The sequence below is a fragment of the Sylvia atricapilla genome, chromosome 13 (assembly GCF_009819655.1).
Source record: "Sylvia atricapilla isolate bSylAtr1 chromosome 13, bSylAtr1.pri, whole genome shotgun sequence".
NCBI lineage: Eukaryota > Metazoa > Chordata > Aves > Passeriformes > Sylviidae > Sylvia > Sylvia atricapilla.
This window is the reverse complement of record NC_089152.1, coordinates 12,293,485-12,306,541: the sequence shown is the minus strand read 5'-3', so window position 1 is coordinate 12,306,541 and position 13,057 is coordinate 12,293,485. Positions and strand designations below refer to the sequence as shown.

The window sequence follows — 13,057 nt, the reverse complement described above, 5'->3', positions numbered from 1 at the left end:
TGATCCAGACTTTTCATAGTTTCATGGTATCTAATTACAGAACAAGGGTCTTAGTCTTGCTTTGTGATGTGGTTAGGCTGAGCGTGAGATAGGTTTTTTGCACTGATTATGTTAATATGGTGACTGTCATCTGATTTTAATACTTGTAAATACGTCAGAACTGGATGAAATTGTTTAACGTAGCCGGTACGTTGTTTAGACTACATCTAGAATAGTACACGCTGTTTTGAGACTACTCTCTCGAAGCAACCCCATAAATTAGTGCTCAGAAGTGCCCGTTACAAATCCTGCAGCAAGAACTACAGTGAGCAGGGTGAGCTGGTGCAGGATCCTCCTCCCGCTCTGTGCTCCAGGAGGGTCAGAGGAATGAGGCAGCCGAGCCACTCCCGAGTGCGCTGAGCAGTGGAAAAAGAGCAGTGGGAAGTTAGCTGGTGCTGGCTGGCAGGGGGACGGGCTGGCGGCTTTTTCCACTCCAGATGTAAATATTCATCACCTCACAGAGCGCAGCTCGGGCCGACTCTTGAGCGGTGCCGTGCGGGAACATTCCATGCGCGGTGCCAGCGCACAGACACGCGGCAGCTGTCTGGAGCCTTTGGCCGGTGCGGGGAGCGCGGTGCCAGCGTGCCCCGGAGCGGGGGAGCGCCTCCGTCCCTCGCCTCCCTTCCGAGAGGGCCCCGGCACGGCGATCGGGACGGGGCGCTCCCGGCCACGCGTGCCGGCGGTGCCGGTAAGGCCGGCTCCGGTTCGGCGGCCGTGCCGCCGGTTTGCGGTGCCGCGGGCCCGCCCCGCTCACCTGGGCCGGGCGCGGGGGCCGTGCCGTGCCGAGGGGGCCGGCGCTGGCTGGCCCGGCGGGGCCAATCGGCGCCCGGGCCTGTTGCTATGCGCGCCCCTACTCTGCCTCCTTTGTGGAGGATGCCGTGGGCACCGGGCCGCCCGCGCCGGCGCTGCGGGGCTCGCTGCGGGAGCGCCGGGCAGCGCGGAGAAGGTGTGTACGGCAGCGAGCCCCGGGCTCGGCACGGCACGGCACGGCACGGCACGGGGGCGCCGGGAGGGGCCGGGCAGGCGGCGGGGGGAGGCTGCAAGGCCCGTGGTGGCACTGGCCCGGACAGGCTTCCCGGGCGTGGGACAAGTCCCAGTGTGTAACTCGGAGTAATGGGCAGTGCTCGGTGGTGTTTGTGAAAGGCGCTTTGAAACCCACCTATACTGAAGTGTACCGAAGTTTGCCTCTCCGGCTGAGTGTGTAAACAGTTCCTTTAGAAACCCAAACCAGACATTCTTCCTTTCCTTCCGTGTGCTGAGCCTATGAAAGGCTTCATTTCTGTGAGTTGAGGGTTGTTTTTTCTTCTTCCTTTTTCCCTTTTTTAACGTTCCCTTAAAGGAAAGTAATGGACAGCCTAAAAATTAACTCGGTTAATTCATTAGGGCAAGAGTATTAAATGTCCTGGAACAGGAGGGGAGGACTTCTAAGCCTTAAAAGTGAGACTGTTAAGTGTCAGATGTGCTAACAGTTGTAGTTAGTGTAGCCATATGTAACTGCTTGACTCTTCATTGTTATGAGAAAAAAAGCAATCTCTTCCCCCTCCCAAAAACACCCTGAAGCTTCACTGAGTTTCTTCTGTGCCTTGTTATGTAGGTCAAGTTTCTCTCTCCTCTTTTTTTTTTTTTCCTCCAGCAGGAGAAAACTATTACAGTATTTTGATTTCTGCTAGAAACAATGCATGAAACATTATCAGCCCTTTGCCACTACTTGTTTGTCTTGGGGTGAATGAAGCTGATGCAAATATGTCAGTTTTGGGGGCAATAAAAATATGTGTCTTTAATTAGCATCTTACTGGTTGCTCAACTATATGGTATAAAAAGCTAATTAATATTGTACTGAACTCAGTGCAGAAATCAGGACTATCCATTGCTTTTTATGCAAACTTGTTATCTAAAAATGTGAATGTTGCTCTGACCAAGTACTCGCATATTTATTTGCTTATTTATTTGTTTGTTCATCCTGTGTCTAGGGCTTGTTGATATTCCTCTGAAAAGTACAAGAGCTCTAATTTAAGTGAGCTTGCTGACATTGGATGCCCACCTCCTGGCACAGGAGGAGGAATGATTCCACTAGTGTACTCTTGTGTTCCGTGTGGGAATATTGGCTTTGAATCACTGAAGCATTGCTTTGTAAAGTAGTAAGGAATTTTTGAGAGGACAAAGTGAAATTTCATAATTGCATAGATTAATTTTTAAATATGTGAGTCTGCCATTTTGCTATGTGGAAAATTACCATATATTAGGGAAGAGGGAGGCAAACTAGATTCTTGGCAGAAATTTTGTTAAGCCTTTTAGTTTTGACCCTATGTAATGTTTTATTATTTGGAGTACCAGAAGACAATTACAGCTTAATAACATGACTTACAGTGTGGAAACTTGTAAATATCTGAATTGTGCTGTGTGACACAGTTCAATTCTAAAGCTATCAAAAACGTTCTTTAATTTTATGCATTCAAAATTCCATAGTAGGCTCTGGTGTCCATTTTAAAGTACAGTCTTTTATACAGCTTGAGAGTTGTAATGTCCTAATTTATCCTCCCAAATAAAATTTAAAAACAATTTTATGGGCCTGGCCACTCTCCCAGAATTTTTTGTAGATGGGAAGCATGTATTGTCTCTTCAGTAACTTTTTTACTTTTGCAGGTTACTATTTAACCACTTAAGGGCAGGCGTTGTAGGTGAAGGTTAATAGCATTGGAAAAATGACCTGAGGAGCTTCATGCTGCTCCACCACCATCAATTTCATCTCTCAGAGCTCCTTGCATTTCTCAGGAAGAAGTACAGTCTCTGCCTTTGGTCGGCTAGCCTTATGCCTCTCCCTCCACCCCACCCTCTCAATAATTTGGACTGCAAATACTGAAACCTACTGAAGCTGGAGGTAGCCTTTCTAGCTAGGAGGAAGATTTTGGGTGGTCAAACATGTTCTGACAAAGTTCCACAAGATAAATTACCCACCACTTAGATGACAATGAATGGTTTGTAACATCAAAGTTTTGGGAGATCAAGTAGCACAAAGAGAAGATGAATGCAAAAAGAAACTGCAGTAGAAGAGGTCAGATGTTATGAAAATAGTTTGCTCTGGGCTTTTTGTTTTGTCTTTTTCTGTATTTCAGATAAAACAATGGAATTCTTAATCTACATTCCTCACCTGAGGACACTTCCTAACAAGTCCTGTGCTTTTTTTTTTTCTGTGTACTTTTTAAATGACTTTGATACCTAGTTCTGTTCTAACAGCAGTGCTGCAGAAGTTTTCAGCTTGTAGGTATGATTTCTAACTGACATGATGTTGTAATAAAGTTATAGGAATATCAGCTCCTACTTAACCTGCATACTATAATGTTTAATGTCTTGTCCATTAAAATAAAATTATTGAATTCTTGAGTGTTTCTCTCTTCTCCCTGTGAATGCTCTTTAAAAGCTTTATTATTATCAGTGCATTTACACTCTTAGGTTTGTTTCTCATTTTCTTGTTTTTCAGTTATTTTAGGGGAAAAAATGCAGTTCAGTGGCATTAGTAGGTGCCTTGCATGTAGGCAGAAAATGTACCGAAACAGTTCTTCCTCATGACTGTATTTATCTTGAGCTTAGTTATGCCATCAGTGTTCACATACTTGTTGGAGTTGAACCAGGCCTCTCGAGTTGATATGGTCTGATAGTCAGAAAGCTGCCCTGGATGTGTTTCTCCAAGCCTTCACGTGTGAAGTCAAATATTTGTAATGGAGAATTTTCCTGAACATGCTAAAAGGAAAACCTTTTCAGGCACTTCTAGACTGTTCAGTCACATCATTCTCATTGGAACCAGAAATAATGACACTGGGTTCTTGTTTTGGGTCTCTACACCCTAGCATTTTATCAGATCTATCCTATGCATCTATCAAATGGTTATATGGTTAATATATGGTTATATGGTTAATGGTTATATCAGTGGTTATATCTATCAAATCTCTCATCTTTTTAGTCTGAGAAGGCATCTCAGCCTGTGCTGTCTCTGAGCCATGTTCTGCTGCACATTGCTAGTGCATATAACAGGCTGCTGGGCTGCTTGTCATCATGAAAGACAGACCAGCCTGGAAATTTCTGTCTTGTTACTGGGACATGTGAATTAGTCTTCTGATGCTCTGCAACTCTCTTTCCATATTCCACATAAGTATTTTTCAAAATTTTCTTCCACTTTATAATTTTGGAGGATCTGAGTTTTGCTGGCTGTACCTGTGAACAGAGTGCTCTTAGCATATGTTAGAGTGTTAAATGACTGAAGCAAGGACTTCCTGCTGAAGTTCTCTTCCTTGCTCCTAGTACTGATTCTTTTTTTGTTATTTGGTGAAGTAGTTTTAGGAACAGTACAAGAAACAGATGCATTGTTCCCTTTTGTCACTCTACAGCCTCCCACTTTCTTCTGAGAGTGTGATGAGTGAGGAGCAACAAGACTGGCCTGCTTTTCTAGGATGAGATTCAGCAAGAGTTAGTATTTTTCTTTAGGTCATGCAGATTTAAATGAAGATAGTGGAGTCAAGATAAGGTAAAATGCTTTTAACTCCAAAATTCTAAGCTTAGAAATGGGTAACTGAGTTTTTGTTTTCTTCATAGATGCAGGAAGTAGACAAACATATTTTCTAATTCTCTCAGAGGATAAAAGGCAGTATTTACTTGTTAGCAACATATGGTTGAATTGGATGATATTCTTTCTCTGAAATAAAATTACAGAACTTTTCTTTTGCAGTATCAAGAAGGTGGGATAAAGAAGATTGAGGGGTGCTATGGAACTTGGGGAAGATAATGTGTAGTAGAGTGTACTTAAATGGGAGGGATATATAGCCTGTCTTGGAGTTTAGCCACATCATCTACTGTCTGATGAAATTCTTTTCAAATTTATGGCTAACAATAAAGCTGCTGCTTCTGGAGGTTGGGGTCTGCATAAGTGTTTGCATTTGCCTTGGTGAGAAAGGAGAGTATTGGCTAGGTTGAAGTAATGGTGGTCATCCTACCTGAAAGATAACTGAGCCCCCAGATGAATTTCCACATTAATTAGGAGATTTTTCAAAAGGGCTGAAGGTGGGGGGACTTAAATAGCAGGCACCAGTGCTAACAAGCAAGACTGTTGTTAAATAGTTAATAACAGATGGCTGAACTTCTGATGCAAATGATGAGCAGAACAAGAGAAGTTCTCTGCATCCTGACCCAGAGACTCCTCACTACTTCCATGGCAACTAACATGTTTTACTCTCCAGTTTTAGCAAAGTTTATGAAACTGAAGGTAACTTGTTGGTTTTATGACTTTAAAATAAATTTTAAAAGGCAAAGCAAACCAGCTGGAGAAGGAGAAAAAGTAAATTGGGAGAAAGTGGATATGAATTCCTAGAGGCCTCGCGTATTCTAGTTCCTATAACATCTTTCTAAAAGATGTCTGAAGTACTGTATAGTTTAAAATGCCTGGCAGTTAAAACATTAGTTTAAATGCAAAAGTTTATAATCTGAGAAGATCTCTCTGAATCCTTTCCATTTAACTTAACATGAAAATTGCCTCATGCAACTGGAACAGCATGGCAAGGGGGAAAGGGAGCAGGAGGTAGGAAGCTGTCTGCATTTGACCTGGGCATGGTGCAGGTGAGGAGGAGCCTGTAGTGGGTGGGTGGATGTGACTTCTCATCTGACTCACACGTGCAGCTGAGGTGCTGGCCCTGGGCGGTGTGAGCAGGATGCTGGAAGCACCCCAAGTGCTCTCTTATTTTTATAGCAAGGTTACTCTGCAGGTCCTGTACTCTGCAGGTCCTGTACCTACTGTAGTTAAATTCAAACTCGAAGTGTCAGTATCTCTTTTTGGGGTAGGGCATCTGAAGGACTGTTGTTACAGACTAAACTTCATGGCACTGAAAGTACTGGAGGGTGGGATTTAATTTGGGAAGTCACAAACCAGTGCTGTGTATATAACTGAGTGCAGGTCACTTCCCATACAACATGAACAACCTGTTGTAAGTCTGTTTTGTCAGTGCTGTTAAGAACATGTAGTTTCCTCAGCTTTTGTTATGTTTGTGAGGTGAATCTGTGCTTGTGGGTCTTGACTACAGCAGTGGCTTCACTTTACAGAGTGAAGGAAGTACTTCATGTAGTTGTGTACCAAGCCTCTGTATTCTCAGGCTGTGCTTTCTGACTGTTTGTGTTAAAAGGATCAAGGACTTCTTCATCCTCCAGGTGTGTAACTCAGTCATAAGATAACTTAAACAGAAGGGAAGCAAGTTCATGGAGTTATTGCCTGAAGATTATTATTTATCTGTGATACAGATTAAGAGTCACACTTGGGTATCCTGTTTTGCTGGGTATTATACAAGCATGGAACAAAAGACTGTCCTCACCTCAGACGTTATGCAAGTATCAAGCACTAAATCAATGGCTTCCAACAGAGGGCTGTGAGGAGACAAAGGGATAATACTGATAGAGACAGATAAACTGTGCTCCCACAGGCTAACAAGCCTTTATCACAGTAATGGAGAAGCTGCAAATCAGAGTCATTTTAATCAAGAGTGTAGGACAACACGGGGAGTAAGGACTGGTGATTAAAGTAATCAGAGGCCAGTGTACTGCAGTAGTGAGTGGGTGACACCAAGAACAGTGGTAAGCCACTGGAGGATCTAGAAAGCAGAAGAAAAAAAAACCCCATGTCATCTTTCTTGTTATGAAAGATGATGTTTTAAGAGACAAAAAGGAACAGGAAAGTACGGCACCGACCAGAGGTACCTCAGGAGGCTGGATGGTGGTGAGGCATGACCTTGTGTGTGCCTTTTTCACACCAGTTCCATGCGGAATCCTGCGGGCAGTGCTGCCTCTTCCCTGGGCAGGAGATAAGGCCCTGCCATCTGCTCGCTGGCGGGTGGCATCCACGTGGGCTGTGCCCAGCCCTGAGGTCCCCACTGCCAGGGCGTGCTGCCAGCTCGGACTGGGAGGAGTTTATCTCTGAGGAAAATCTTTGGATTTCAGACAAGCATTTTTCCATACTCAAGGGGAAAACCAGCTCATGCTATAAACAATTCTCTAAATGCTGTTTCCTAGGGATTCAGCCCAGCAAGGAGGGTGTAGTGAACCCAGTTTGCAAGTTTTTCTGGGGAAAAAGAGGGCAGGTTGCTTGTTGTCTGGATTCCCATGCCAGATTCTGATCCTTTTAAGATCAGCCACTAATTCAGATGGTAAGAATAAAATGTTCTGTGCTAAAAATCTCTCAGATGTGTTTTTTATTAGTTCTTGAAGATAAGTGATTGCAAAAATCCAGCTGTTTACAGTAGTAGCCAATGTAATCAGATATTTCTAAATGGAAACTTAGTCTTTTTTACTACTCCTCTGTGCTTGCTGTTTTGTTATCTCTTAGAAAAAAAATCCTCTTCCTCCAACAAAATTATGCATTGTTGTCCCTTGGTAATAACAAAATTTATTTTCTTTATTGATTTCTAGTAGAAAATCTCCTTATAATGTTTTTGCTAATGGGAGGGTTGACAAAATAAGTTATGGGTATCAGGCACTTGGTTTCTGGAATGTTTGTGAAGGGCTTTTTTTTTTTTTTTTTTTAACCTGATGCTTAACTTGAGCATTCACAATAGTTTATTAGATCTATTAAACCTGACAAGTGGGCAAATCCCTAAAGTTGCCTGAACTGTGTTAGTAGCTGAAGTGAAGCTTTTTGGCATATCAGAACTGAATTCATCTTGGAGCAATTTTGCCTAAAAGAAAGTAATTTTGATATTTTCTGATTGAAGTTGCATTGGATATTTATTTTGGCATTAATACTTTTTCTGCTGGTCCAAAACTCAGGGTTTTTTGGTTTTTTTTTCCCCTGCTGTTTACTTTTAATTATATATATAGTTGCAAATTATCAAGGAGGAGCTAAAGTAACGTTTTATTTGTTTCTCTGTCTTTGCTTATGTCAATTTGTTTTGCCCAGATACAAAAGAGACTGAGGGGGGCCTTGAGCTTTGACTGGGTAAAAACTGTTATTCTTCATGCGCTGCTCGTGTTCACTATTTTTAGTGCAGTGTTTTGTTTTTCCTAATAATTTATTGCCGTGTCCCTTGAGTCACGGGTCACCTGATTCCAGAGCACGCGAGCAGCGCTTGGATCCTTCCCTCTCCTATGAAGCGATAGTTTATCTCGAGGAGCAGGATGCTGCTGCTGCTGGTGAGATTGGGTTGGAAGTGGCCCTGGAGGGCTGAGCCCTGTGCCCTGGGTTCTGAGGAAAGAGCGTTCCAGGAACAGGCAGTACAGGGTGTTACAAAACACACGTGCAGCCAGTGAACCCGGAGCCCAGGCCAGCCGGTGGGTGATGCCAGGTCAGAGCCTTGTGCCCGCTGTCCTGCCTTTGCTCTGTGCCAGCAGCAGCTCCGCCAGCCCTGGACCAGCCTTTTCCCTGCGAGGGAGGATTGTTTTGAGCAGATAGACGATGAACACGCCGCTGTTATTCTTGCTCCAGTGGTGTTAATTTTGGCACCCCGTACGAGTGTCTTGCGTCTCGGATTGTCATAAGCTTGTTTTGCTCTGTGAGGTGCCCGCTGGCTGGGTGTTCCTGGTAGCCTTCAAAGCTGCAGTGCAAGCCTGCAAGGATGGTTGAATGAAGGGGAGAGGGAAAGCAGACACTTAAATATTGTAAGCAAACAAGTGTTTGAAATTTCACTGTTCAAGTGGGTCCTATTTTTAAAAATGTACTTTCCAAGGTCTGGTGCTTTAGAGTTTCATTAGTCTGATTGGTTTTTTGTTTAAATCCTAAAGTCAGTCTGATCAGTAACAAGATAAATGTCACTCAGCTAGATCCTGTCAGTTCTTCAATTTGGGTGAAAGCAAGAGGAAGGAAAAACTGCATACATCAAGCTATTCAGTATTTGCACAGATGAAATATGTCTAGACATGTAAAATGACTATTTTGATGATTTGGATTGAGCTACAAGTTCATTACTGCCCAAGCAGTTGCAGATTTTTAATTCCTGACCCATGAGGTCTTTTCAGCCCGGTGGAAAACTGCACAGACTGTCATATTCTCTAGAATATAAAAATAATGCAAATTAACTTTTATTTATCTCGATCAGGGCCATTGGCTGACCTAGGTGACAGTGCTGGCATTCTTTCATAACTTTCTGCTTTTGACAAGTTGCTCTAAGACAAGGATATTTGAAATTGTGTGTTGTCTCTCCTTGAGGGAGAGGGGTTGCTTTTTGCATCAGTGCAGGGTTTATTGCTGCACTGGTGAGTTGCTGAGAACACCTATTTTACCCTCTTACCAAATTTGTAATGTAAGTAACAAAACCAAGACTTTTAAAAATGTGCTACATGTTGATGATCAAAATTCTTGGCCCTGAAGAAATGACATACTGACCATGCATGGGAGAGGTCTTAGTTGTTCCCCTGGTTTTATTTTTTTTAGTGGTCTTTTAATGAAGTAGACTCACCAAAAATTGGACTAGGTGGGTTTTTTTTAAAAAACATATAGACTTCTGCCCACCCCTGTCCCACAGTCTTCTCTGGTTTGTTTTTGTAACCACAGTAAGACTGAAAAATTGCAATAGCTGTTAAAAATAGATACTGACTGATAGGTATCTTTTGGGGGAGATTTTCAGTGTTCAAGAGCTTTGTCAGTAACATGGTTTTCACAAATCATCAGTCAGGCCTGTTGGCACCTGACTGCTGTGTGAATATCAGTGTTTGAGTATTGGTTGTTGAAAGTTTTCTGAGTGTGTGGAAGGCTGAGTGTTTTGGTGCTTATAAAACCTCACTTGCCTAGACAACAGTATTGTGTTGAAGGCTGAATGCTCAGTGAAAGTTTTCCATAGAGTGATTCCATAAGTCAACATGGTACTTTCACCAGGGGCTTTCCCTGACTCCAGCAGCTGTGGCATGCCTGCTCATTCCACCCAAAAGTGAGTCAGTGCTCTCACACAGCACTTTTCAAAATCTCCCTGGTTTATTTTCCAGCAAGTCCAACTATGGTCTGAAGCAAAGGGCACATGATGTAACAGTTCTTTTCCTTGCAAAGGTTTTAGAGAAGAAGAACATCACTTGTGCCTGGTGGCTGTAAACCAGAATGGAACCTGTGTACACACAGAGTAGAGATAACCTTTCCCAGTGAGATTTTTTTATTCTCACTGCAGCTTTGTCAGGCACCAAATGACTCCTCCAAATCATTTGCTCAAAATCCTTTTGAAAGCTGAAAGCTACTTTATATTTCTCCTCAGAAAAGAAGTGTTATTTTATCTGTATTAACAGAAAAAGAAGCACAAGAACACTTGAAAGTATATTGCCAAAGTTTCTCTTAAGTACAGTAAGTATTTAAGGTGATGAGATAAAGTGTAAAATTCCCCAAACAGAAATTTTTTTAGTGTTAAAGGGGAAATTTTAGAAACCAGTATTTTTTGGCAAGGATAACACTTTATCCCTGTAAATGCTGAGCCTAAAGATTCTTGTGTCTGTTGTGAAGATACATTACAGAGGAATAAACCGAGTGACACTAGCAAAAATCTGGTCAGCAGAAGGTGCAAACCTCTAGTCTTTTAAATGGAGGGCTATGCTCTCTGGCAGCTCTCATGGGCACTGAAATACCTACTGCAGGATTTTTTAAAAGGTCTGTGTTTTCCAGTAACATCTGAAAGTGATTTATTATTGCAAATTACTGCTTTCCATCTCTAAACCAATCTCTGTATAAACAGTTCAGAAGTCTGCAAGTAGTTGAATCTTTGTCAGGCTGGATTGTTAAACAAATTAAAATTGGAACTTATGTATGTCGTCCTGCACTGTATTGTGTTTAGAGCCTGAAATAAAATTCTGGCACACACTTTTATTTGTGTACTATAAAAATGCTGTCACAGCTGGAATTTAATGCAGAACTGCCATCAACCTGTTTAATGGAAGGGCTGTCTTGGCTTGAGAGTTAGACTTCCCAATAGTCAATTACAACTGTCACAAGGATGATATGCCTTCAGGAAGAGGTGAGGATTAGCTAAAGAGGTGTGCTTTTTCATTGTTAACACACACTGGGTTTCATTTGAAAAGAAAGCAGCAGCTGTGGAGTCACTGCAGAATTGTATTTACAGCCAACATGAAATAGGGTAAGCTGATGAAAGCCTTCAGTCTGTGTGTCTTCAGCCATGTAGCCTCTGCTGAGTCCAAGAACTCCTTGAGTTAATGAGCAACCATAATTAACATGGTCATCATTCTCATCTCCAAAGTTCACCTGGCTGGAAAAGCCCTGATGAAAGTTATCAATGTCAGTGAGGGAAGCATGGAAAAAAATTATACATAGAAATCTTGTATTGGAAAAATCTGTGTTTTAGTGTAAAAAATGCTCAGTTATTTGCCAAGAAAATACCTCAGGAAGAAATTCTCACGTACTCTGTAAGCTTAAGTGTGCTCTGCTTTCTTTCTAGGGTGACACACGGCTCCTTCAGCTCCCCAATCTGAGCATTTGGATGGGTTTGCATTGTGGTGCCAGTGCCTGTGAAGTTAGCCTAGGCCTGACCTCCACATTGCCCTTGCTGCCCCCTGGGACTAGGGTGGAATTTAAAACAGCAATTTGTTTTCAGTATAATTCTGCAAGGTTTCTATCAGCATATTTACCAGGGTAGTAAATCATTGTATTGGTGGTGAGTGAAAGCCAGATAGAAACCTTCTATTCCCTTCCAGTTGCAGCCAAGTGTCTATTCTATACTCACCACCACACGCTAATTCTTAAAGAGCTGTTTTCTCCTAATTATTTTCTTTTAGAAATGAGCAGATATACCTGATAGAAATCCTTTTGCTTTGTTGGGATTTAAATTTTTGTTTTGTTCAGATAGATGCATTGTCTTGCAGTTTGTTCTAACACAATCTAGCTTAGGCAGAGCATCAGCTAAACAAGGGAAAAATGTAAAAATGAATTAATGGAAATTACTTGGTCTGCTCCTTATAGGCATTTTTGTTTCAGTATAGTATAACTTCAGGGTTTTTGTGTAGTCACATTTAATGAAATCACAATGTAGGGAATTGTAATATAAAGGAAAACAGAAATTGATGTGCTCTTAAAGGCATTGACTGAGCCAAGTCCTCTTTGCTTTCAGGACCTGTCCAGTGGTAGCATGTTGGTACAAAGTAGCACCTTTAGTTTAGGGGTCAGCAAAAAGAAAATGTTCTCTTCCCACACCTGGCTTATTTTTAAACTGCTAACTATTCCAGCACTGATAATCTTACAGCTTTACACTGATATTTCAGCACTTAATACCCATGTCAGGATAGAGCGGGACAGTTGAATTTTACAATATACATGTTCTCTTGCAACTTTTGGTGAATTGACATTTGAAATAAGCCTCTAAGTTCATATTTTCAGGTATTGCTTTCTTTCTACTAAATACAGATGTTGAAATCATAATGATTGACCTACTTTGCAATTTGTGATTTCACTGTAGAGCAAGAAACAATTCAGCTTATACCATTTGTTCCTATTCCTATTCTTTGTCCACTTAAGGGGAAACAAAACCAGTTTCCCTGATCAAAATGCAAATATTGGACCTAGAATCTGGTGTAATGCCAAAAAATCAAAAGAAGCACATTAAACTGTTGTTGCTTAGATAAAAATAGCAGCTACAGTTGGACTGAGAGAAGTGACTCAGTAAGCAGCATGGTGATGGCAAAATAGGATGTCAGCCAAATCGCAGGAAGCAAGATGGGAACACCCAGATCAGTTTAACAGTCTGTGTTTTACACTCCCAGGGAACAGTGGTTTCTGAGATGACTGCAGGAAACTTAAGCTTTAAATGGATTTTATGTCGGTACTTATTAAGCTGTTTGAACCTGAATAAGTTTTAGCAAAATGTGAATTGTATTTATTTCCTCCCAGCCCAGTTTTAAAACCAGTCTCTCTATTTACAGTAAAGCTGCCTCGAGATTAGCTCTGGGTGCTGTGAGAGGCATCCAGCAGGAACGTGCAGGAGATGAGCAGTGATGCACATGTACCCAGGGAATTAATGCAGCAGTGCACTCTGCAGTGGAGCTCATGCCACTGATGGATTTTTATTGC

General features: G+C 42.0%; 1 protein-coding gene and 3 long non-coding RNA genes across 6 annotated transcripts in view; 3 read left to right on the top strand and 1 right to left on the bottom strand.

Annotated features, from left to right (window-relative positions):
- The window catches only part of ATOSA (atos homolog A), a 46,462-nt gene that overhangs the window by 11,040 nt on the left and 22,365 nt on the right, over positions 1–13,057 (top strand). Inside the window, exon 1 of one of the 3 annotated variants that reach the window (XM_066328457.1) lies at positions 826–985. The exons of 1 other annotated variant lie outside the window; for it this stretch is intronic. In XM_066328457.1, the coding sequence (XP_066184554.1) occupies positions 880–985 (106 nt within the window). In that variant the 5' untranslated portion in view covers positions 826–879. Of the gene's footprint in view, positions 1–825; positions 986–6,857; positions 7,218–13,057 lie in introns of those variants that run through there. One more of the 3 variants, XM_066328456.1, reaches the window with a different exon arrangement.
- Positions 1,057–3,420, top strand: LOC136367079 (uncharacterized). The gene is made up of 2 exons (XR_010744633.1): positions 1,057–1,320; positions 2,683–3,420. It is a non-coding gene; the product is annotated as an uncharacterized lncRNA (long non-coding RNA).
- Positions 6,531–6,900, bottom strand: LOC136367081 (uncharacterized). The gene is made up of 2 exons (XR_010744634.1): positions 6,763–6,900; positions 6,531–6,665 (listed from the first exon to the last, which is right to left on the bottom strand). It is a non-coding gene; the product is annotated as an uncharacterized lncRNA (long non-coding RNA).
- LOC136367082 (uncharacterized) lies at positions 8,353–12,409 on the top strand. Its single transcript, XR_010744635.1, has 2 exons — positions 8,353–8,664; positions 11,433–12,409. It is a non-coding gene; the product is annotated as an uncharacterized lncRNA (long non-coding RNA).